The 24,983-nt window shown below is 40.7% G+C and overlaps 1 protein-coding gene across 2 annotated transcripts; it reads right to left on the bottom strand.

The window, feature by feature from the left end:
* Positions 1-3,678: 3,678 nt before the first annotated feature.
* AS3MT (arsenite methyltransferase) lies at positions 3,679-22,328 on the bottom strand. Of its 2 annotated transcripts, XM_055299810.1 has the most exons (11): positions 21,763-22,323; positions 21,511-21,551; positions 21,092-21,219; positions 19,885-20,035; positions 18,932-19,068; positions 17,770-17,839; positions 16,284-16,365; positions 14,630-14,761; positions 14,154-14,296; positions 11,680-11,814; positions 3,679-3,879 (listed from the first exon to the last, which is right to left on the bottom strand). In XM_055299810.1, the coding sequence occupies exons 1-11, from the start codon at positions 22,007-22,009 to the stop codon at positions 3,775-3,777; spliced, it is 1,371 nt and encodes a 456-aa protein (XP_055155785.1). In that variant the 5' UTR covers positions 22,010-22,323; the 3' UTR covers positions 3,679-3,774. The 2 variants fall into 2 exon arrangements, with proteins under 2 accessions (XP_055155785.1, XP_055155786.1); XM_055299811.1 differs by lacking the exons at positions 21,092-21,219; positions 21,511-21,551 and having other exon boundaries at positions 21,763-22,328.
* Between the last annotated feature and the right edge of the window lie 2,655 nt (positions 22,329-24,983).

The raw sequence follows: 24,983 nt of genomic DNA, 5'->3' as shown, positions 1-24,983 counted from the left end.
AGGACAGTGCCAGGTGGCACACAGTAGGTACTTAATAATAGTTGGTGAATAAATGAAAGACTGGATGGATAGCTTCACATTCCTTGCCAGGCTCATGTAGCAGGCCTCTCAACTTAGTAAGGCAGAATGAATCACTGCTTTGCTGCTTCCTAGGAGCCATCCAAGGAAAGGCCAAGAATCAATAAGAGAAGCAGGCTCTGCTGCTGTCTTGGCACAGAGCCATACCCTTTCCAGCCCTGTGTAGCTGGAGATGGATTGGGGGTGGGATCCTGCTTAAGCTGCCGCTGGGCTCCCTCCAGTAGGTAAGCTGAAAAGCCTCTGCAGGCTTACCTGATTTTTTTTGAAATAAATATTTGCTTATTTATTTTAGAGATAGAAAGAGAGCATAAGAGGGGGCAGAGCAGAGGGAGAGAGAGAATCCAGAAGTAGACTCCTTGGCTGAGTGAGCATTGGGCCTGACCCAGGGCTCCATCCCAGGACCCTGAGATCATGACCTGAGTCAAAATCAAGAGCCAACCACCCAACCGACTGAGCCAGCCAGGCGCCCCACCATAAGTCCATTATCTTTTAAAAAGTGTTTGTAGCTACAGAAGAATTAAGCACCTGTTTCTGTGGCTCTGCTGTCATGAAGTGTAATGTTAAAATGTAGGAAATGATTGCCAAAGGTTAACAAGTAACCTAGGTGGTAGGTAAATAGGCAGTCCCTACAATGTTTTAAACTTTTCTGCACATTTGAAAATGGTTGTGGGCAGCCCTGGTGGCTCAGCGGTTTAGCGCCGCCTTCGGCCCGGGGTGTTATCCTGGAGTCCCAGGGGGATCAAGTACTGCCTTGGGTTCCCTGCATGGAGCCTGTTTCTCCCTCTGCCTGTGTCTCTGCCTCTCTCTCTCTCTCCACCTCTGTGTGTGTGTCTGTCATGAATTTAAAAAAAAAAAAAATCTTAAAAAAAAAAACTGGTTGTAGGGATCACTGGGTGGCGCAGCGGTTTGGCGCCTGCCTTTGGCCCAGGGCGCGATCCTGGAGACCCGGGATCGAATCCCACATCGGGCTCCCGGTGCATGGAGCCTGCTTCTCCCTCTGCTATGTCTCTGCCTCTCTCTCTCTCACTGTGTGCCTATCATAAATAAATAAAATAAAATAAAATAAAATAAATAAAATAAAATAAAAATTAAAAAAAAAAAAACTGGTTGTAATACAATGTTGGGGGGAAAGCTGCCTGATGTCAAAGAGCTACAGGCAGCTTCCTAAACCATGCTGACAGCAAAAGAAGCATTGGTCTTCAGCTGTCCTGATGTCACATGCTGGTAGCAACCAGAAAGATCTAAACTAATAACAATTTAAACCATGTGTCACCTGCCCTTTCAAAGAACTCCATGCAGATGAGTAAATTAAGGCACAGAGATGTTAAATAATTTTCTCAAGGCCAAAATGCCAAGTGGAAAAGAACTATCAAGTTTGGCATCAGCCGGGGAATCCCTGGGTGGCTCAGCGGTTCAGCGTCTGCCTTTGGCCCAGGGCGCGATTCTGGAGTCCCGGGATGGAGTCCCGCATCAGGCTCCCAGCATGGAGCCTGCTTCTCCATCCTCCTGTGTCTCTGCCTCTCTCTCTCTCTCTGTCTGTCATAAATAAATAAATAAATAAATAAATAAATAAATAAATAAATAAATAAATAAATCTTAAAAAAAAATTTGGCATCAGCCTTCTGCTCATCATTCAACACAGCCTCTCTCATTTAAAGGAAAGGTAACCTCTGTGATAAGGGACGTACATTCCTAGTTGTCTATCTCACCTATTTTGAATATTTAAATAATCATGTATGGCATTTTTCTGGACAAAACACATCTACTTCATTTTATATTAATAGATATTTTGTCTAGATTCTAGACCAAATACAATTCTTACGATGTATATTTTTGTTGGAAAATAATATATAAAGTATGTTATCCTTTGGAAAAACACAACATGAATATCTACATTCCAGTTTAAACTCATCCCTCAACATCTTTTGGGGGAACTGAGAATTCAGAATGACAAATGATTGCCTAAAACCTCCTCCCTCTAAATTTAGAAAAGCCTAATAAACCAAATAACCAGAACTCTTTCTTTCTATCCTTTCCCCTCTGGCAGGCCCACCTTCTGCTCATGGATGGTGAAATATGCTTAATCCCACCTGTCCTACCTATACCATTCTAACTAATGCTGTCACTGAAATAGGTTATCCCTGGGTAGCTAATGAACTCTAGAACCACCAAAGCACTGTTTAGAATCAAGGTCACAGAGATGAATAGAACTTAAAAGATACCACTCAGTCCTCTCCTTAGACTGTAGTAGTAAGTCAGGTCCTATGGATGAACCCAGTCAGAAATCTGAGAATTTCTCCATTTTTAACAGCTTTATTAAAAGAGGACTTTGGACTATAGAATCCATTCCAGCATTCTATGAGGCATTACAATGTTTTATAAATGTTCTCATACCCCTAATAAAATATCTCTTGGGTCATGTCAGCTCCCCCTCTTGTTTTTTTGCACTGAGGTCAGAGCAATTGGTTGGGATTTTTCTCATTAAAACTCTTCATCACTTGAAGGCTGTTATTAAAGAACTGATCAGCTCCTGATGACAAGGACCATGACTTATATAAACTTACACCTTTCTATGTCCCCCTGACAAAGCCTTCAAATGTAATTGGACTTCAGTGAAATAATGTTCTCATTTCAAATGATAACATCATCCTGAAACATTCCTCAATCTCATTCTTTAACCATGGAAGCTAGAACTAAATCTAATACTTCCCTAAAAGTTTAAGCAGGACACATTATAAAGGAAAAGAAAAGGGGTAGCCCCAATAGTTCAGCGGTTTCGCACCACCTTCAGCCGAGGGCCTGATCCTGGAGACCTGGGATCAAGTCCCATGTCGGGCTCCCTGCATGGAGCCTGCTTCTCCCTCTGCCTGTGTCTCTGCCTCTGTGTGTGTGTGTGTGTCTCATGAATAAGTAAATAAAATCCTTAAAAAAAAAATAAAATAAAGGAAAAGAAAACCCACCGTGTTTACCTCTTCTACCCCTCTTTAAAAATTAATCATTCTTTTCCTCCTGGGTGTTGTTCTGTATGTTGGTAAATTGAACACCAATAAAAAATAAATGTATTATTAAAAAAAAACAAAAAGAAAAAGAAAAAAAATTAATCACTCTTTTCCTGATCAGATTTGGATTTACTACAGAGAATCACTATGTTGTCATTCTTTATGATCCAATGAGGTCAAAGAGATTCATTATTCACTTGTTTTCTTCATTCAATTGCAAAAAAAAAAAAAAAAAGTGTTTGATTTAGACCAGTTACCTTGATAGCGCTCCTACCAAATATGATTTGGCAATTTTTTGGGCATGATTAGCATAATTTCAGTAGGAGCTTTGTTTTATGAACAAACATGGTGAAAGTCCAAAAGGTGCTATGCAGGTCAAAAGGAGGATGTTTTTCCTGAAACCCTCTGCCAACTGTCATTCTCTTTGGCCAAGCCTGAAGACGGCCTCCCAGTTCCACAGCTGACCACTAAGTGGCACCAGAACTTTGAATTAGCAAAGAGAGAGAAAAACCTACTTAACCAGCCTTTAGGTCATTTGCTATGAACCTTCAATTAAAATCTTCTAAAAATAATTATTTTTTATCAATGATCTACAATATAGTGACTTTTCACTATGTATTCTTTATTATGGTCTGTGCTATGGGAGAGAGTAGATTTAAAAGACATATGTAAGTCCTTAGCCTTCTGCCCCTTCCAGTCAGCTGTAAGTTATGCCACAGCAGCCTCCAGCAACATCAGGGGAACATCTGGACTTCATACTGTCAGACTGTCCTGCAAGCGTGAATGGATCTGTGATGATACCCTGTCAAAAAGCAAACCAAAATGAAAGGACAAATTAAAGGTGTTTTGATGTACCCCAACACTCATATTTCAGTTTGACTGAGGTTGGCTTACCTGGAAGGTAGATAAAATGTTATAATTCCATGGAATCTTTGGGAGTCAGCTATCAAGGTGGCTGTCTCGCCCTGAAACTTCTAATTAAGTTTTTACTACATTTTTTAAAAGATTTTGTTTATTCATGAGAGACACAGAGAGAGAAGCAGAGACATAGGCAGAGGGAGAAGTGGGTTCCCTGTGGGGAGCCCGATGTGGGACTCGATCCCAAGACCCGGGAATCACGACCTGAGCCAAAGGCAAATGCTCAACCACTGAGCCACCCAGGTCCCCGCCCCCGCCCCATGTTTTTACTACTTTCAAGGTAAAATTCATTTAAAGCTTCTTAAAGGTGGTGCCTAGGGGAAAGTTTATTTGGTTACATTTTGTTTTATGGGAGTCCTATGTGTACATGCTCTTTACCCTTCTGGCACTGAATACCAAAATGTTGAATGCTAAATACCAAATCTTTCCTTCCCTTATTCTCATCTCCAGAAATATGTATACAAGACAAGAAGGCAAGTCCTAGATACCAGGGCCATCGTTAGCAATTGTTGATGTTCAGATGTTGAGATTGCCAACAATGGCCAGCAAGCTCTCAGGGAGAGTGACTGGAATTTTCAGAAGACAAGATGGCAGACTTTATTTTTCCTCCTTTCACCTCCAAATGAGATATTCCAACAGCAACACCAAGGGGGCCAGAGACCAACCAGGCACAAAACAAAGGCAGCAAATCAAAAGCATGGACAAGCCACCTCAAATAATGATGAATTCATTAAACATAAATGTACTCTCTTACACTTGATCGTTGGTCACTGCAAATAGAAGGTAGGACAAGACAGGCATGGGCCCTACATTCATAAAGGACAGTCTAGGGCAGCCTGGGTGGCTCAGCAGTTTGGTGCCGCCTTCAGCCTAGGGCCTGATCCTGGATACCCCGGATCGAGTCCCACATTGGGCTCCCTGCATGGAGCCTGCTTCTCCCTCTGCCTGTGTCTCTGCCTCTCTCTTTCTCTCTGTCTGTCTCTCATTAATAAATAAATAAAATCTTAAAAAAAAAAAAAAGGACAGTCTATGGACGACTCCCTTTAGTGAAGGAACCTCCCTGGCCCTCAGTTTTCACCTTTCTAGAATGAAGACGCCTGCCTGGGTCTGGGTTCCCAGAACAGGTAAGCTAGCATCCAGCAGGGGATCTCCACGCCTGGTAGAGGCCTAGCTATGCTTGTTGCTGCTGCCATGCCCTCCTGTTCATTCTTTCCTCTTCTCGCTACATTGGAATTTCTGGTCAGAAGAGTTAGCCTCTCCTCCTTTTCACCCAGGAAAATGATTTTCCGCTCTTCTTGCCATCCCAGGTTCTCTCTATGAACAGGAGATAGTGACATCAGTATTTCTTTCTAATGTACACTCTCAGTTCTAAAAGATCCCAAGACTTAAAGGGAATAAAGGTGAGATACTTTGATAAACTGTACTTTCCAGCACCAACATCCTGTGATTCTGTGAAAAGTCTAGATACAGAGAGGCAGGACAGCATACTAGGTAAGACTATCAGCTCTAAAATCCAACATGAGTTCAAATTCACTGCTTTCTAGCTGTGTGACCTTGGATTAGTACATTAATCTCTCTGAGTCTTAGATTCTTCATCTGTGAAATGAGGATGATAAAGGGTTATTGTGAGGACGAAATGACTGAACATCTTACCTGTTCAGTAAAGGCTGGTCCTCTATATTATTCCTAGTGTTGCTCACCTTGTTATTACCACCACTATGAACTGCAGCAAGACAGTGTGTACCACAATCCTGGTACTGCAGTGTTTTACTAATGTAATCCTTTGTTGTTATTGTTATTGTTGGCTACGTGCCCAGTGTGGAGCCCAATATGGAGCCTGAACTCACAACCCTGAGATAAAGACCTGAGCTGAGATAAAGAGTCCCATGCTCAACTGACTGAGCCACCCAGGTGCCCCTAATGTAATTACTTTAATAGCAAGATACACTTTCCTTGTCAAGATTAAAAGAGAAGAAGGAAGAGGATGAAGAAGAGGAGAAGAGGAGAAGAGGAGGAGGAGGGGAAGTGGGAAGAGGAGGAGAAAAGGCAGGAGGAAGAGGACAAAAGAAAGAAAAGAAGGGCTCCAGAAAGCAGTCATCACTGAGACAAACCACAGTAAGCAGCATTCTTCTGTGGTTGCAGCTGTCAGAAAGACGCAAGTGCCAGCAACCCCCACATGCTGCCTGCCTGTACTGTGCTCTAGGTCTTTATCGGAAAGGTCTTCCATAAAAAAGATATGAATGTCCTCCTCCAACTACACAAGGTTATATTTCTAGGACACGCAGCTGTCTCATTCTTTAAATCTTCCTTCACTGTCAATGATTGCCTTTTCAAAACCTTGGAACTGATCTAAAGACATTGGCACATCAGCAGGCCGAAAGAAATAAGGCAGATGAGAGAGGAGACAGTTGGGATAAACTAGTTCAAGTACATGGCACATTACCATTGGTATCTGAGGTCAAGAGTTCTCCTGTGTGCCCCCAGTGCACACTAAGAGAGAGGTCAAGGAGAGGCAGGCTGGAAGAACAGGGTCTTTGCAGAAGCCAGCCCGATTAATGGTTTTTGGTTTTTTTTTCAGCCAGAGTACACTGGAAGTGTTGTGGTTGGAGGAAACACTCCCTTTACTTGTAACAGTAATCTGCTGCCTGCTTTTCTAATGAGGATTCAGGAAACTAGGTTCCAGGAGAATTCGAATGGTGAAAACATTTCAAAATACACATTGATTCTCCCCAGCAAGGTTTTGTTATCAGTGAACTTACCAGAGTTTCAAAATACCAATAACACATTTGTGAAAGGTTTAATAGACTGAAAGTCCAAAGTCAAATTTCTCTACTTTCCAAAAAGGCATCTTCTTGGAAAAAAACAGAAAAGAAACAAAACAGAATGCTCAAGAATTTCATAAAGCAAAACCTGTCAATCACTCTTCAGCTCTAGAGGTGGCTTCTATACTTAGCTTGGGCTTGATTCATGCTAGTAATGGTGGCCAAATAAGAATACATTCAGGTTTTTGGCTCCAGAATTCCTGTCTCTTGGGAATTAAATTTTCCCAGCTACAACTTTACAGTTTTGGAGAGTGATCTCTAAATAAACTTTACTCTTAAAGACTGCTTATAATGTAACAGATGGAGGAGAAAAAGGCATAACAGTTACTTGTGTATCAATGTATGCTCAATGTATCCAAAGTTACTATAAAACCCAAGCAAGAGAAAGCAAAAATTCATGGCAAAAGATTAGAAAACCTCTGAGCCCAGGAGAAAGGGTGTGTGGGAGAATGATAAATCCTAGAACACAGTTCCAAGTGACCAAGGATCTTAGTACAAATCCACAACTGTAACTACTTCTATTTCTTGAGTTTGCATTATGTGCCAGGCATCAGGCTAACATCAGGCATACATCATTTCCACTAATCCTCACAACCTGAGGGAAAAAGTGATTATCACCCTCCTGTTACACATGGGGAGACAGAGGGTGCAGGGAGGTTAGGTAAGGTACCCAAGATCACACATGCCTGATAGAGCCAAGATCTAAACCTAGTCTATCTGATTGCAAGGCCTGTGTACTTAAACCCCATGCTCTGCCACTATCCTGCCGTGGCAGCATCAGTGTCTTCTTTCCTGGGGCTTCCAAAATTCAGTGCCTGGAGACACAATATTGTTATGACTTTGGTGAATGCTGAGAGTTGTCAGCCAAAAGAAACTTGAAACCCATCACTAAGCCTCTTCTAAATACAATATTATAAATTAACGAATGGATCAATAAAACAATTGTGATAGCATGAATACGGTGAAATGATTAAATATATAAGAGAGAAAGGCAAAGAAACAATTATACTGTCTAGTATAATTACCTATCTGCCTTCTTCATAGGGTAGTTGTGGAGATGACATGAGATAAATCGCAATAAAATGCTTTAAAAAATACTATACCAATATTTCAGATACTAGAATAATTTCAAAAATGAAACCAAAATATTTTAGAAAATGATCATTTTTGAATATAGTGGTATCCTGGCTCAGATATACATTCAGGAAATTAAGATATGATAAAAATCAGCTTTTCAAAATAGTGGAGAATTGATTTAATAAATGAAGAGGAAAATTTGAACTAGTTAATATTTGGAGAAATAGTCACACTGTACCTCAACATTTATGCTGAAATAAATTCCAGATGGTTAAAAAATTTTAATGTGAAAAGCAAAGCCTTGAAAGTGCTAGAAGAATCTGCATGACCTTGGATTAAGCAATGGATTCTTAGCTATAACACCCAAAAGCACAAGCAAACAAAAAAGAAAAATGCAACTTCACCAAAATTAAAAACTTTTGTGCATCAAAGGACACTTCCCAGAGAGTGAAAAGACAACACACAGGGCACCTGGGTGGCTCAGTGGTTGAGTGTCTCTTTGCCTTTGGCTCAGGTCATGATCCCGGAGTCCTGGGATCGAGTCCCAGGTCAGGCTCCCCAGAGGGAGCCTGCTTCTCCCTCTGCCTATGTCTCTGCCTCTCTCTCTGTGTCTCTCATGAATAAATAAATAAAATCTTTTAAAAATAAAAATAATTTAAAAAAAAGAAAAGACAACACACAGAATGTGAGAAAGTTTTGGCAGTCATATATCTCATAAGAGTCTAGTATCCAGAATATATAAAGAACTCTCACAGCTCAACAATACAAAGACAACCCAATTAAAACATGGGCAAAGGAGTCTGGGTGGCTCAGTCAGATAAGTGTGTCCAACTCTTGATTTTGGCCCCGGTCATGATCTCAAGGTTTTAAGATCGAGTTCTGTGTCAGGCTCTGTGCTAGGCATGGAGCTTCCTTAAGGTTCTCTCTGTTTCCCTGTCTCTCTGCTCCTCCTCCCTCCCTCTCCCTCTATCTAAAAAAAAAAAAAAAAAAAAAAAAAAATGGGTAAAGAATTTGAATAGACATTTCCCCAAAGAAAATATACAGATGGTCAACAAACATGTGAGAAGATGGTTAACATCACTAGTCACTGGGGAAATGCAAATCCAAACTACAATGGAGGCACTACTTCGCACTGACTAGGATGGCTGCAATCAAAACTAAAAAGAAAATAAAGTGTTGGCAAAGATGTAGAGAAACTGGAAACCTATACACTGCTGGTAGGAACTTAAAATGGTGCAGCCACTATGGAAAACAGTTTGGTTAGTCTTCAAAAAGTTAGATGTAGAATTAACATATGACCCAACCATCCACTACTAGATATAGACCCCAAAGAATTGAAAACAAGTACTCAAACAAGTACATGATTTACATGTACAGGTATGTTCACAGTAATACTACTCGCAAGAGCCAAGAGTAGAAAGAACCGAGCTGCCTGGGTGGCTCAACGGTTTAGCACTGCCTTTAGCCCACGGTGTGATCCTGGAGTCCCGGAATTGAGTCCTACATCGGGCTCCCTGCATGGAGCCCTCTGCCTGTGTCTCTGCCTCTCATGAATAAATAAATAAAATCTTAAAAAAAAAAAGAGAGAGTAGAAAGAACCTAATTATCTATCAACTGATGAATGAATAAACAAATGTGGTATATCCATGCAATGGAATATTATTCAGACATGAAAATGAAGTACTGATACATGGATAAACCTTGAAAACGTTATGTTAGGTAAAAGGATCCAGACACAAAAGGCCATATAGTGTATGATTCCACTTATATAAAATATCCACAATAGTGGATATTATAATCCAGAGACAGAAAACTGATTATTGCCAGCTTCTCCCAGGGGGAGAAGAGATAGCAGAAAGACTGCTTAATGGATATGGGATTTCTATTTGGGGCAACAAAAGTTTTCTGGAACTAGATAGTACAACTTTGTAAATGTACTAAAAGTTACTAAATTGTACATGTGATTAAAAATGTGAATTTTATGTTATATGAATTTTATCTCAAAATGTCTGAAGTACTAAAAGAAAATATAGGTGGGGCACCTGGCTGGCTCAGTCAGTGGAGCATGTAACTCTTGATCTTGAGGTTGTGAGTTCAAGCCCCAGGTTGTGTGTACAGATTACCTAAAAATAAAACCTATTAATAAAATTAAAAGAAGGGAATCTCTGAGTGGCTCAGTGGTTTAGGGCCTGCCTTTGGCCCAGGGCGCGATTTGGAGTCCTGGGATTGACTCCTGCATCAGGCTTCCTGCATGGAGCCTGCTTCTCCCTCTGCCTGTGTCTCTACCTCTCGCTCTCTCTGTGTCTCTCCTGAATAAATAAATAAAATAAAAAGAATTAAAAGAAAATATAGGTAAATTCATAACGTTCACACAGAGCAAGACTTTCTAATCATAACATAAGAGGCAGAAACCATGAAGGAAATGACTACATAAAAATTGAAAATGTGTATTCAGGAAAAATAAGCAAATAAAAAGATGACATGCTAAGAAAAAATATTCACAATATATAATAGACAATTTTTTATAGAATAATTTAAAAAGGCAAATACCACTCTAAGAGCAGATGGTTAAAGGAATTATATAGGAAGTTCAAAATGGATGAAAACATAACTGGCCAACAAATATACCAAAAGATTCAATATATGCAAAATAAAACAACACATTATAGTTTCTGCCCATTAGACAAAAAAAGGTTTTATTTTTTTAAAGATTTTATTATTTATTTATTTATTTATTAATGGGAGACACAAAAACAGAGGGAGAGACACAGGCAGAGGGAGAAGCAGACTCCCCAAGAGGAGCCCAGTGTGGAACTTGAACCCAGAACCCAGAGATCAAACCCTGAGCCAAACGTAGACACTCAACCACTGAGCCACCCAGGCGTCCCAAGAAAAATTTTTAAAAAATAATAACCAATATTAGTAAGAGAGCAGGGAAAAGGTATTATCATATATTGCAAGTAGGCATGTAGATTGGTACAGTCTTTCTGTAGCACAATTCAATTATCTTAATTTAGACTTACAATTATTTAAGGGGCACCTGAGTGGCTCAGTCAGTTAAGCATCTGCCTTCAGCTCAGATCATGGTCCTTGGGGTCCTAGGACTGAGTCCCCGTGTCAGGCTCCCTGCTCAGCAGGGACTCTGCTTCTCCCTCTCCCTCTGCCCCTCCTCCTGCTTGTGCTATCTCTCCTTCTCTCTCTCAAATAAATAAATAAAATATTTTTAAAAATTATTTTCAAAAAAACTTACAAATATTTGAATAAATTTTTCCAAGGTAGCTCTTAACCTTTTTTGTATCTGGACTCCTTTAAGAATCTAATGAAAGTGGGCACCTGGGTGGCTCAGTGGTTGAGCATCAGTCTTCACCTCAGGTTATGATCCGGGGAACCTGGGATCAAGTCCTGCATCAGGCTCCCCGCAGGAAGCTTGCTTCTCCCTCTGCCTGTGCCTCTGCCTTTCTCTGTGTCTCTCATGAATAAATAAATGAAATCTTAACAGAAAAAAGAATCTTATGAAAGTAATAGACACTCTCTTGAGAAAATACATACACACACATATAATTTTAAGGGGTTCATGGATGCCCTGAAGTCCATTCATAGGTGCACCAAGTTAAGAGTCCCTGGCTTACTGTCCAGATTGGAAAAATAAAGTTATGAAATTAATTCAAGTTATTTTATAGACATAAATATACTAGAAATTATCAATAGTGGCCAACTAAAGGAAAAATGATTTGTTTCTTGCTTTAGCAGTCTGTGGCAAGGTATGGGATGAAAGCCAAACAAACCTTTGATTCTAAAGCAGAACAGCCACTACATGTTGGCAGCGTCTCTCCAATTGGTCTGATCAGAAAATCTTGGGCAAATCGTGAATTTTTCAAGATAGCTGCTGTTTCTTTATCCACTTCAATGATTTCACCTTCCTGAAGGGTAGTAGGAAAAAAACACATATTAAGAAATGCCACTTTAGGGACACCTGGGTGAATCAATCAGTTAAGCCTCTTTGCCTTTGGCTCAGGTCATGATCTCAGGGTCTTGGGATGGAGCACCCACCTGAGGGCTCCCTGCTCAGTGGGGAGCCTGCTTCTCCCTCTTCCTTTGCCTCTTTCTTCCCTGGCTTGTATACTGTCTCTGTCTCTGTCTCTCTCTCTCTCTCTCTCAAATAAATAAATCTTTAAAAAAAGAAAGAAATGCCACTTGAATCTCAATAAAAGAAAAACATGCAAAGGTTTTACTAAGGAATGACATTTCAGGATAAAAGACTATACCTGGGGATCCCTGGGTGGCTCAGCAGTTTAGCACCTGCCTTCAGCCCAGGGAGTGGTCCTGGAGTCCCAGGATCAAGTCCCATCAGGCTCCCTGTATGGAGCCTGCTTCTCCCTCTCCCTGTGTCTCTACCTCCTCTCTCTCTCTCTCTCTCTCTCTCTCTCTCTCTCTCTCTCATGAATAAATAAAATCTAAAAAAAAAAAAAGACTATACCTTCTGACACAATATTTTCTTATATTCAGATCTTGCTGCTATTTCATGCTTATTACAAAATGGAATTGACCAGTGTCATAATCAGTTTTTCTTTGGTAGCAAAGAAAAAAGAAAAAAAAGGGGGGAGGGAATACTCATTGCTCCTGTATTCCATTTCTCCTCAGAGACAGATGTAGAAAACCATTGTTATCTGGGTTTCACTTTATTCGTCATTAAAATGAGGTTTTAAATTAAAGTCATCATTTCTAAATAAATAAATAAATAAATAAAGTAATCATTTCTAATGTGTATTCTGGTGAGTCTCAGGGTGCCTGAGGGGTTATAAAGGGCCCATGCCTTGGGAACCAGGAGTGAGCACAGGAGATTCTGGGCTATCTAATCCCTGTTCCCTTTAGATGAGCTCTGCTTTCATCCCTTCATATATATACTGGAGTTATGTAAAGCAATGTATGACACAGGGTAAGTATTGGTTTCTTAAATAAAATTTTGCTTTAAAAAAGAATCTACTATTAAAAATAGGGTGGTTTTTTTTTTTTTTTTTTTTTTTTTTTTTTTTTTTTTTTTTGAGAGCCAGTGTATCGGAGCAATGAGTTCAAAGGCCCTTCTCACTTTGATTCTGTGACTCTACAGAAGCAGGCAGGACACCAAGGGGCAGTGCATCAGTGAAAAAGCATTAACAACTCCACTGCACCAAGGGGTAGTTAAGAAACTTGAAGATGCTATTTGAACCCAAAAAATCAGGGGTGGAAAACAGTAAATCCTACTACCTTTGGAACAAATCATGACTGCATCTTCTATTTACTGAGGTCCCAGTATGTACCAATGTTCTGCTATATTATTGCTAATCTTTATTAAGATTTTATTTTTTAAGTAATATCTACACCCAATGTGGGGCTCAAACTTACAACCCTGAGATGTAGAGTCACATGCTCTACTGACTGAGCAAGCCAAGTACCCCTGTGTTATTCCTAATCTTATAGAAATTCTACACAGTAAGTGTTATCACCCCTACTCTTGCAGTAGAGCAAACTATATCTCAAAGAAGGACTTATTCAAGTTTACCCGAGAAATAATAGAGCCAGAATTTGAACCCAGGTATCTGATTCCAAAGGCTGTACTTTTCCATTTTGAGAAAATAAAGCCTGATCTGCAAAGAGTAGTAGAAATAGCACTGTGTTGTCATTAAACACTAACAGCTCCTTAATTCTATGATACAAGTGAACCACTGAAATACTGTTGCACAATACTTCTTTTCTTTTCCATCCTGCTTTTCTGTAATTCCACTAATCTGATGTCCGAAGGATGCTTCCTGTAAAAATTTTTCTTAAGGGGATGCTTGGGTGGCTGAGTTGGTTAAGCATCTGCCTTCGGCTCAGGTCATGATCCCAGGGTTCTGGGATCGAGCCTCACATCAGGTGCCTTGCTCAGCAGGGAGCCGGCTTCTCTTCTCCTGCTCCCCCTGCTTCTGCTCTCTCTCTCCCTCTCTGTCAAATAAATAAATGAAAATCTTAAAAAAAAAAACTTTCTTAGGTGTGATAGTGATATTGTGATTATGTAGGAGAATATTCTATTCTTAGGAAATGCATCCTGAAATATTAAGGGTAAAATGTCATGACGCCTGCAACTTACTTTTAACGGTTCTGTGAAAGTATATATACACACCCATGCGCATCCCAAAAGCAGAAAACTGAGAAGCAATGAAAGGTTAAGAAAAGGTAATTGGAGCAAGGGTAAGAGTTTAAGAGTTCTAGAATGTCCGAAGTCATGGAAATGTTTATTTACCTTAAATGTGAAATTTGCATCAAATATTAGTTCTTTCTCATGTCCTGTGATTCCTCCATTGTAAATCACTTGGCATCTCTCGGCTGGCCCTGTCTTAGGGAGTTTGAAGAGGCGAAATGTTGCAGAAACAAAGCGACAGTCACCTAAAACAGAATTTACCCATGGATCAGCTGCAGCACCCAAATGACTATTGGTTTGCTTAGCAGATGAAGAGCATATGTATCATAAAGGTGATTTTCTTCTTTGCAGCCATCAGTTATCTTTCTGGGCAGTTCACTTTATTTACTGAATAACTTTGAAGTGCTTTATTAAATACCAAACTTTGGGAGGTTGCTATTAAGCAGAAGACAGGATGGGTGATGACCCAGATGACCCAAAGTCTCCTTCAAATGAGACTCACTCAGTACACACTTGTTAATCACCACATGTGAACCATTCAGGGAGCAATTTTAACAATCCCCACTGCTATTTCTTACCAATCACTCTTTCCAATTCCTTGTTTTGAACTGTAATGAGATTGGCAGTGACCAAACGTGGAGGGCAGAAACCAATTTTTTGGGCAAGGACGGCAAGGTCCTTCCAGTACAAAGCACCACCGAGGCACTCACCTAAAAAAAAGAAAAATCACAGGCTAATCAACTAGGCATTCAAGAAATTACTCTTTTTTTTTTAAGAAATTACTCTTCTATAAAATTGATTAGGAATGGTATTATTAGTTGGGGCACCTAGCTGTCAAAAAAGCATGAGGCTCTTGACCTCAAAGTCATGAGTTTGAGTCCCATGTTGGGTATAGAGATTATTTAAATAAGCAAACTTAAAAAAAGGATATGGTATTAGTTAAAACATAGACCCTAAAAATAGAAAAAGGACCTGAGTGCCCCCAATATCTAGAAAGTCACAGTTAAAATGCAACATGCTAGCTAATGGCCCCTGGAAACCATTCTTCAAGACAGTCACTAATGTACTGTTTCCACCAACCTGTGATCATATTCTGGATGGATTAAGTCACATTCTGAAAAGCACTATGCTATGTGAGTAAAAACATATAAAGGATAATTTACACAGTTGTCTATTAGCTCCAGATTATCAAAAATGATGTGCTACTAGAATGATTACTACTAATATTCATAAGGCATTTTATAGTTTTTTTTAACTTATTACATCAACACATTAGAAACAACCCAAATGATTACCCATAGAGAAATTGTCAAAGTACACAACTGTACAATACAGTTGTAGGATACATACATTTAAAACATATTTTTAAACGTTTTAGGCTTAGGAAATATCCCAAAAACAGTTAGAATACTAAATTCTATATGTAGCATGCTCCTAACTTTATTATACATACATACACACACACATACACACATAGACACCCTAAAAGGATATCTACTAAAATGTTAGAGGTTATTGCTAGGTTACATGATAAGCAGTAATTTTTTCTTTTTCTTTTTGTATTTTCCAACATTTTAGCAATATTCATTTATTATTGTATGATAAGAAAAAGTTAACATCACTTATTTTTAAAGAACTGTTTTTTTTTAAATGGGATTCTTCTTTTCTTTTCTTTTCTTTTTTATTAATCTCTATACCTAATGTATGCTTGAGCTCACAACCCTGAGATCAAGAGTTCACATGCTCCCCGCACTGAGCTAACAAGGTGCCCCTAAAAGTAAGAACTTTGGATTTCATAGTCAGACTGACTACACGCATGCATTCATCTCAACTTCCAGAGACTCCGTTAAAATGACAATAACGGAAAAAACAATACAATAACACTGAGGACAGAAGGGAATGAAGGGGCTTCAGTCTGAGAACAGTTGCCATACTATGGGTTTCAAAGTATTTTTCATATCCACTATGTCATTTAATCTTCATAATAGTCCAGTAAAATGTAGATATTAATATCTACATTTGGATATTATAATAATATAATAATTTGGAAAACAATGACTTAAAGAGACTAAATTGTCCAAGGTCATACCACTCTTGAGTGACTGAGGAGCAAGGAGACAGAAGCCTCTCCCACTTAGTCCCATGTGTTCCTCCATCACAAAGGATATCAGCAGACCAGAGCTTTGTATGTGAACAAGTATCTGCCTTAAAACAAAACAAAGCAACACCTACCCCATAAAATTTTGTGTGTCCTGATTTCTTCTGGCAATTCAAGGCTAGCATAGACGTCACTGAAATACAGCTCCCCTCCATGCTGAAACAGCAGTATTAGTCCAAACAAGGTTAAAGATGACATTAGTCCAGATAGCAAAGAAAGGAATGAGGAGATAAAATCAATTTTAAAAACCAACAGAAGTACTGAGGTGATCCCTTGTGAACAAATTATAGCTGCCTCCCTATTTACAAGCAATAGCTGTGTGTCAAGATTTTCTTTCAGCGCTCTACCCAACAGACAATAAAATGACTTTCCAAGAGTGTTTCTCTCCTAAATAAAGATGCTGGGGTGCTTAAAATTTTAGCCAATCTGAACCAAATGCAGTCCCAGGCAGTTGTATAACTAACAGAAATAAAAAGCATTCCTAAATTCTTCTCCCTTAAAAATTATATAACTTTTATAATGTTATTTATTTTTATAATAATATTTTTTAAATGTCCTTAGGATCTCAGACATATGAGTGATTAGGAATTTTAAGATTGTATTTAGCAAAAAAAGGGGTGGGGGCACTCAGGTGGCTCAGTCAATTAAGCATCTGCCTTATTTCAGGTCATGATTTCAGGGTCCTGGGATGGAGCCTTACATCAGACTCTGCTCTCAGCAGGGAGCCTGTTTCTCCTTCTCCCTCTGCCTACCTCTCCACCTACTTGTGCTCGCTCTCTTGCTCTCTCAGTCAAATAAATAAATAAATAAAAATTTAAAAAGACAGTATATAGCTAGTTTCAAGGGCTCAGAGTCTAGATTGTACAATAATTTCTCTACCTTTTAGAAGTACATCTTGATGAAGATAGCAAGCTGGTCCATGACATATTAAATAAGACATTATTAAATCTTTTCTATATATTGTCTTTTGATCTCTACGACAGCTCTGTAAACCCAAAATCTCAGAATCTCATATCTTCTGTCACGAAGATGCACATCTCATGATATATGTAGAGGGTATGGAGCTCCTGCACATCTTCCTTTTAGAAAGCAGTTAACATAATAGTTCTATCATCTTTAACTTCCCAAAGATCTGAAATCCTGATAGAGATGAAATAAGCAGCTCCGAGAAACACTATATACAAGCTAGAAGAGTATATCCATAGGAATCTTTATAGTCAGTCCAAAAGTCCCTGCAGTTCCACAGATGCTATTTCTGACCATGTGCAGCAGGGAACAGGAGGAGAGACAGCAATAAGGCAAATACTTTACATGTTCAATGACAATCATGACTCTCAGATTTACTACCTTTTATGACAGGAGAGGAGAAAGACTCCATGTCTGGGGCATTCTTGCCATGCCCCTTTTTGTCATCCTTTTTTTAATGTAGGGAATAAGTTACCAGAGTTTGAGTTCTCAGCTCAAGGGGGGAAGAACAGAACAGATTCCATCTGCTCTTACTGATTTTTTTTTAATTTTATTACTGACATTTAAAGACCATTTGTCTCCCTCTTCCCTCACCTTTAGCACTCGGTACACCTCCTGCAGCACTGCTTGCTTATCTGGTACAAGGTTAATGACACAATTTGATCTAAAAAAGAACTGACGGAATGTCAGACAAATTTGCACACTACTCAGAGCTCCTCAAATCCTTCAGTCCCTAAAGATCTCTTCCATCATTTCCCAAAGCTGTATCATTCTTCCTGCCTCCCTCCTCTCTTCCCCACACTCAACTTTTCCCCCAAAAAAGGAGATGGACAAAGTGTTTAAAATTGCAATACATTGGGACGCTGGGGTGGCTCAGGGGTTGAGCGTCTGCCCTCGGCTCAGGATCAAGTTCCACATCAGGCTCCCTGCAAGGAGCCTCTGCCTACGTCTCTGCCTCCCCTCTGTGTCTCTCATGAATAAATAAAATCTTTTTTTTTTTGGAATAAATAAAATCTTTAAAAAAATAATAAAATAGGGATGCTTGGGTGGCTCAGTGGTTGGAGGCCTGCCTTCGGCTCAGGTCGTGATCCCGGGATCCAGGATCGAGTGCCGCATCGGGCTCCCTGTGAGGAGCCTGCTTCTCCCTCTGCCTGTGTTTCTGCCTCTCTCTCTTCTGTGTCTCTCATGAATAAATAAATAAATCTTTAAAAAAATAAAATAAAAAACCAATATATTGTTAGCCATATTGAGCGTGCAGGAAAAAAAAATCAGGCACGCTTATTTGTTTCTGCCCTGAGAGTCACCATGCAACAGCACAAAACCTGCAGCCAGATGCCTATTGCACCACGCACTGTTTATGTCACAGGTAAATTGGCGAAATTCCTCCAAGGCAGCTTTATTAAGGCTGTCACCTGGGCATGATTTGACAACAACTCTAAGAAAAAGAAGAAACACAGACTCCTATACTTTGCTGTGACAATAATACTAAAGATAACACATCAGTGTGTGTTCTATGAGCAGACTCAGTGGTCCTGCTCTTCTTCTGGGCTCATCCGTTCATGGATAAGTTTACAATTGGTTCTCTCCTGGGCTAGTGTGTTCTGAGGCCCTTGGGCTACAAGTGCCCGAGAGCAACTCCCTCCCTTTATCAAGTCATGAGTAACACCCCAAATCAGAGTCAGTATAGCGAAGAGTGGTGACATTTGTGTTCAACAGGAAATGGACTATATTCACAAAAATGAGGGTGTAGACCTACATAACTATATCATAACTCTCATCCTTGATTCCAATCTCCTCCAATTTCTCTATGTAGCCATGTAGAAAAGTCACATTGGGGGTCTGGAAGCCATATTTTTCCATGTGATATTCAATATACTTCTTAGCCACTTCTACCTAAAACACACAAAAACAAAAAATATTTATACTTATATATAAATTTGATAATCATTTTTTAAAAATATGGTACTTCTGGGGACACCTGGGTGGCTCAGCAGTTGAGCATCTGCCTTTGACTCAGGGCGTGATCCCGGGATCCAAGATCGAGTCCCACATGGGGCTCCTGCAGAGAGCCTGCCTCTCCTTAATAAATAAATAAAATATTTACAAAATATATGCTACTTTTTTACTAAAAATTTCCTATTACTAATGGAATATTAGTAATATATTTTTGGATAAGTGTACAAGGTTCCTCTGGGCATGTAGGACATTACATGGGAAATGTAATGTCTGGGAAAACTCAATGAGGGATAAACTCCCACTTGATACATGGATTTTTTTGTTGTTGTTGTTAATTAAGTAGGCTCCACACCCAGCGAGGGGCTTGAACTCATGACCCTGACAGCAAGCATTGCATGCTCTCCTGCCTGCGTCGACCAAGTGTCCCTTGATGTATATATTTTGCTTGAATAAACTTTTCACTCAGTAACAAAATCCATCAAGATAGGTGGCAGAGGAAGGGAAAAATCAGATTCCAATGGGTGATTATGATATTCCTATGTCAGGTCAAACCTCTGACTCTGTTCTCCCAGAAGGGCTCCTAGTTATCAAAGTTCTCAGGCTTCGGGGACAGGAAACCCTAGTGGCACAAATGAGCTTTGTATTGAGTAGCCCTCTTAGATTATCCTCAAAGACTCACAAAGGAAACAACTTCATCTCTAAAAGAATGAGATGAGAATTTCTTCCTTGTTGTCCTCCAAATCACTGCCTCACCTGACTTTCTGTCATGTCTATCCCAGTGACATGTCCTGTCTCACCAACCAGCTGACTAAGTGCATAGCAATCTCTGCCACTTCCACTGCCCAGGTCCAAAATCCAGCAGTTCTCCAGACACTCAGGGATGACCAGACCACAGCCGTAATACCTGGGAAATAGAAAACACATACATATATACATATTTTTTCCCCTAGAGACTAGAATATGTGGAATCACTACATCTTACAAATCCTTCCTTCCCACCTCCCTCCTTCCTTTCTGTCCCTCCTTGCTTTCATCATTTACTGGATTACCATTTAGGTGTTCAGTTTCCCTCACTAAACTGGAAGCTCCATGAAAACTGGGACTCTGCTTTGTTTACCATTGTTACCAAGGTTGGGCATTGTACCAGGTACTAAGACAAATAAGCCATTTACAATATTTGTTGAATAAATATATTTAGTTAGGCATTAGCTGAACATCTACTACAGGTCCAGAACTTCTGTCCCCTGGGGGTATTTACCTGGGGAGGCAACCCATGAGCACAGAAAACACTTACCATGATTTACTGCATTGGCAGTAAATGCTATAGTGGTTTAGGGAAGAGGGTGCTCAAGGATAGAAATGGCCTCACAAACCAGGCAGGCCATCAGTGAAGTGTTGGAAGGCAGAAAGGAGAGGGAAGGTGTTCCAGATCAATAATTGCATGTGAGGCAGGAGGAAGGGAAAGAGCTGGCTGGAACAGTTAGTGCATCAGAAGGAACTGGGGTTGGCTAGGAAGGGGGGACCAAACTGCACAACCTGGACAATCCAAGGTGTATAAACGTATCCTGAGTAAAGGGGGGATGGGGTTGGGGGTTTTAAACAGAGCTGTAAGATGATCAGAGCTGTGCTTTACTAGTTTTATAATAGACAAGGCAAACCAGATGGATTGGAGGAAATGGATTAATTAATTAATTCCCTAGTGACCACATTACTATCTTTTGAAAAAGCTGCTGTCTGGGATGCCTGGGTAGCTCTGTCTTTGGCTCAGGGCGTTATCCCAGTCTGCGTATGGAGTCCTACATTCGGCTCCCTGGGTGGAGCCTGCTTCTTCCTCTGCCTATGCCTCTGCCTTTCTCTGTGCATCTCTCATGAATAAATAAATAAATATATTAATAATAAAAAAAAAGTTGCTCTCTAGAGTCTTTGTGATGGGGGGCGGGGCTGGCACAGGGCACTCTACCTCAAGGTTACTTCTTCGTGTACATTCCTCAAGGCTTCCTGGATGTGCCTGGGGACCAGCCTGGCTGTAGTGACACAGGCACTGGTCTGGAGGTCCCCTGATTTCTTCAGCACCTGCCCGTAGTAGGTCTGACCAGAGGCCATGGGCAGGGTGGAGGTGGGGAGAGAGAAGAGCTGGAGATGGTCTCCACAGGGTGAAGGGTGAAGGCTTCCATGCCCACCACCACCCCCATCCCCACCCATGCAGGCCTGGTGAGGCTTTCTCCCCGAAAAGCTCTAAGCCCAAACTCTGCCCTGCACCCCCTCCTGTCCCCTCCCTGATGCTGAGGGGAAGGGCACAGGCGGCCTGGGCTCCCAAAGGCCTAGTGCTCCCCCTCAGCCGAGGCTCCTCCTTGGCCATTCCCGGCCCTCCTGCGGCACCTGCACGTCCTTCCAGATCTCCGCGTCGCGGGAGGCGGCCACTGCCAAGAGGAGAAAAGGAAACTGAAAGGCGAAGGTGCTGAGCACCTGCAAGGGGAAAGGGCTTGCGCTAAGACAAAGCGGGGGTTAGGGGGCGGGCTGGGAGCCCCGGAGGTGGTGCTTGGTGGGGGCCGGTGACTGCAGGACCTGCCTTGAGGAGCTGCACGGGGAGGCCCGGCAGGGAGGCGGGGGGGGGGGGGGCGGCGCACTCACTGTCTCCTCGGCCTCCGGATTCCAGATTTGGGTACACCTGCAACCAGCTCCCCAGGCTCCGCGCTCCGGAGGCCCCGCCCCGGGCCAGGCGGCCGGATGTCCTGCGGGGCGGGCTTCCGGGGGCTGCGCCCGGGGCTCCAGGCCGCTGCACCTGCCGGCTCGCGAGGCGGGCACCTGCCGCCGGGGGCCTCCCCGCAGTCGCCCACCTGCCCCCACAGGCCGCTCTGCTCCTGCTGGGCCGTGTCATCTCTCTCTTTAGTCTTTCCAACCAGAAAGAGGCTATTACTATACATTAGTGTATCTTCCTTTATCGCTCCGCTGTGGTTTTCATTTTATAAATCTATTTGCACTTAAATGCAGACCCATATGACTTTTACCCCCTTTGGGAATGCAATTATCTTCTCTCAATTTTTTTAAATTGAAGTCTAGTTGACATATAATGTTACAGAAGCCTCAGGTGACATAGTGATTCCATAATCCCATACGATACACGACGCTCACCACAAGCCTAGCTGCCAACTGCCACCAGTTATTACATTATTGATTATATTCCCTATGCTGTGCTTTTTTTTTTAAGATTTTATTTATTTATTCATGATGGACAGAGAGAGAGAGAGAGAGAGGCAGAGACACAGGCAGAGGGAGAAGCAGGTTCCATGCCGGGAGGACGCGGGACTCGATCCCGGGACTCCAGAACCACACCCCGGGCCAAAGGCAGGCGCCAAACTGCTGAGCCACCCAGGGATCCCCTATGCTGTGCTTTTTAATCCTCATGAATTATTCATCTTACAACTGTAAGATTGTACTTTTTTTTTTGTACTTCTTAATCCTCTTCACCGATTTTGCCCATCCCTGCCTTAGCAACCACCAGTTTGTATTTATCAGTTTATTATTTTTTTTAGATCCTATATATTAATTATATGACATTTGTCTTTCCCTGCCTGACTTATTTCACATGGCATTATACACCCTTGGTCCATCATGTTGTCCTAAATAACAAGATCTCATTCTTTTTTATAGCTGTGTAATATTCCACTATATAAATATGGAATTACATATTATTGTGTGTGTGTGTATACACACATATATACACACCACTTCTTTATCCATTCATTTACTGATGGACACTTAGTTGCTTCCATATCTTGGCTAATGTAAATAATGCTGCAACAAACAAAGGGGTGCATAAAACTTTTAGTTTTCAGGTTTTTTGGGTAAATACTCAGCAATGGAATTACTAGATCACATGGAATTCTATTTTTAACTTTCTGAGGATCCCCCATACTGCTTTCCACAGTGAGTGCACCAGTTTGCATTCACACCAACAGTGGGAGGGTTTCCTTTTGTCCACATCTTCGCCAACACTTGTTATTTCTTGTCCTTTTGAGATCAGTCATTTTGACTGGTGGTATCTTATTATGGTTCTGAATTGCATTTATCTGATGAGTGATCATGCACATCTTTTCACATCTGTTGGCCAGATGCATATCTTCTTTGGAGAAATGTCTGTTCAGGTCCTCTGCCCATTTTTTAAACAGAATATTCTCAATCTATTTTTAAAGTCAGGTTTATTGAAATATAATTTACATTCAGTAAAATTCAACTTTCTCTAGTGTACAGTTCTGTGAATTCTGACAAAGGTACACATGACAGTTAAGACCCTCTCATACTAAAATATTTCTTTATGCCCCTTTGTAGGAAATCCCAATCCCCTCCCCTACCAGCTCCTAAACCACCACAGAACTATTCTCCTGCCTTTTCCCGGATGCCATGGAATCATACTGTGTGCATGCAGTAGTTCTCAGTCTGTAAATTGTATTTAGGAAATCAACTCTGTTAAATTCATTTTTAACCTCTAGTAGTTTCTAGTCGATTGTGTTTCCTAAGTAATGTCATTCCATCCTGCCAAAAGTTTTTTTTTCCATCCCTATATTGAAAAACAGCATGGTGGGATCCCTGGGTGGCGCAGCGGTTTGGCGCCTGCCTTTGGCCCAGGGCGCGATCCTGGAGACCCAGGATCGAATCCCACATCGGGCTCCCGGTGCATGGAGCCTGCTTCTCCCTCTGCCTGTCTCTGCCTCTCTCTCTGTGTGTGTGTGTGTAACTATCATAAATAAATAAAAATTAAAAAAAAAAAAAAGAAAAACAGCATGGTCCATTTCTGTATAGATTTTTTTTTCAGTTAAGTACAGTACTGTAAATGTATTTACTTCCTTTGCAATTTTCTTAATAACATAGTTTTTTCTCTAGCTTACTTTATTGTAAATACAGTATATAGCACATATAACATACAAATTATGTATTGACTGTTTATGTTATTGATAAGGCTTCTAGCCAATAGTAGGCTATTAGTAGTTAAGTTTTTGGGGAGTCAAAAGTTATACACAGATTTTCGACTGTGCAGGTTTGGTATCCCAACCCCCATGTTGTATAAGGGCTCACTGTATTTTTCTATCTTACTTCCTTCTGTGGTCATAATAAGTATTTCTATTTATTAGGATAGGAAGAAGATATCGATATCTAAATGGGACTAAATTTACTATGTTACACTCATTTTTCAATTTCATCTGCTAATAACAATCTTCCTTGATGTTGATTAGTTGTTGTTAAATATTAATAGAAGGTGTTGTATTTTAATATTTTTAAAGATTTAAACCCATGAAAACAATCCTTGTTGGAATATTTTTATAGCTTAGAATATTTCCAACTATTAAGTGTGCAAAAATGCGTGTTTCTATAGCTATCGGTTTCTTGGCAATTGTATAATGGTAAAAACACTCTTGAATATTCATTTTCAAAATTCTGTCTCCTTGGGATCCCTGGGTGGCTCAGCAGTTTGGTGCCTGCCTTTGGCCCATAGGGTGATTCTGGAGTCCCGGGATTGAATCCCACATTGGGCTCCCTGCATGGAGCCTGCTTCTCCCTCTGCCTGTGTCTTTGCCTCTCTCTCTCTCTATGTCTCGAATGAATGAATGAATGAATAAACCAAAATACTGCCTCCATAAAATTAGTTCCTTTAGAAAAGCCTTCACTTTCTCACTCATTATTAAAGTGCTACTTTTATCTTGAAGGCAAAGATTAATGGGAGTTAAGGAAAGGGCTTTACTGTTTTCTACTTGTTCACTGTACTTACTTTAGTATGTTATCCTCAATTTGTGGGCTTTCACAAGAATCATTTGATAAGCCTAAAATCCACATAACCACACACAGATAAACCACAA

The sequence above is a fragment of the Nyctereutes procyonoides genome, unplaced genomic scaffold (assembly GCF_905146905.1).
Source record: "Nyctereutes procyonoides isolate TBG_1078 unplaced genomic scaffold, NYPRO_anot_genome, whole genome shotgun sequence".
Taxonomy (NCBI): domain Eukaryota; kingdom Metazoa; phylum Chordata; class Mammalia; order Carnivora; family Canidae; genus Nyctereutes; species Nyctereutes procyonoides.
Note: the sequence above shows the minus strand (reverse complement) of the source record. Positions and strands in the feature narration are given on the sequence as shown.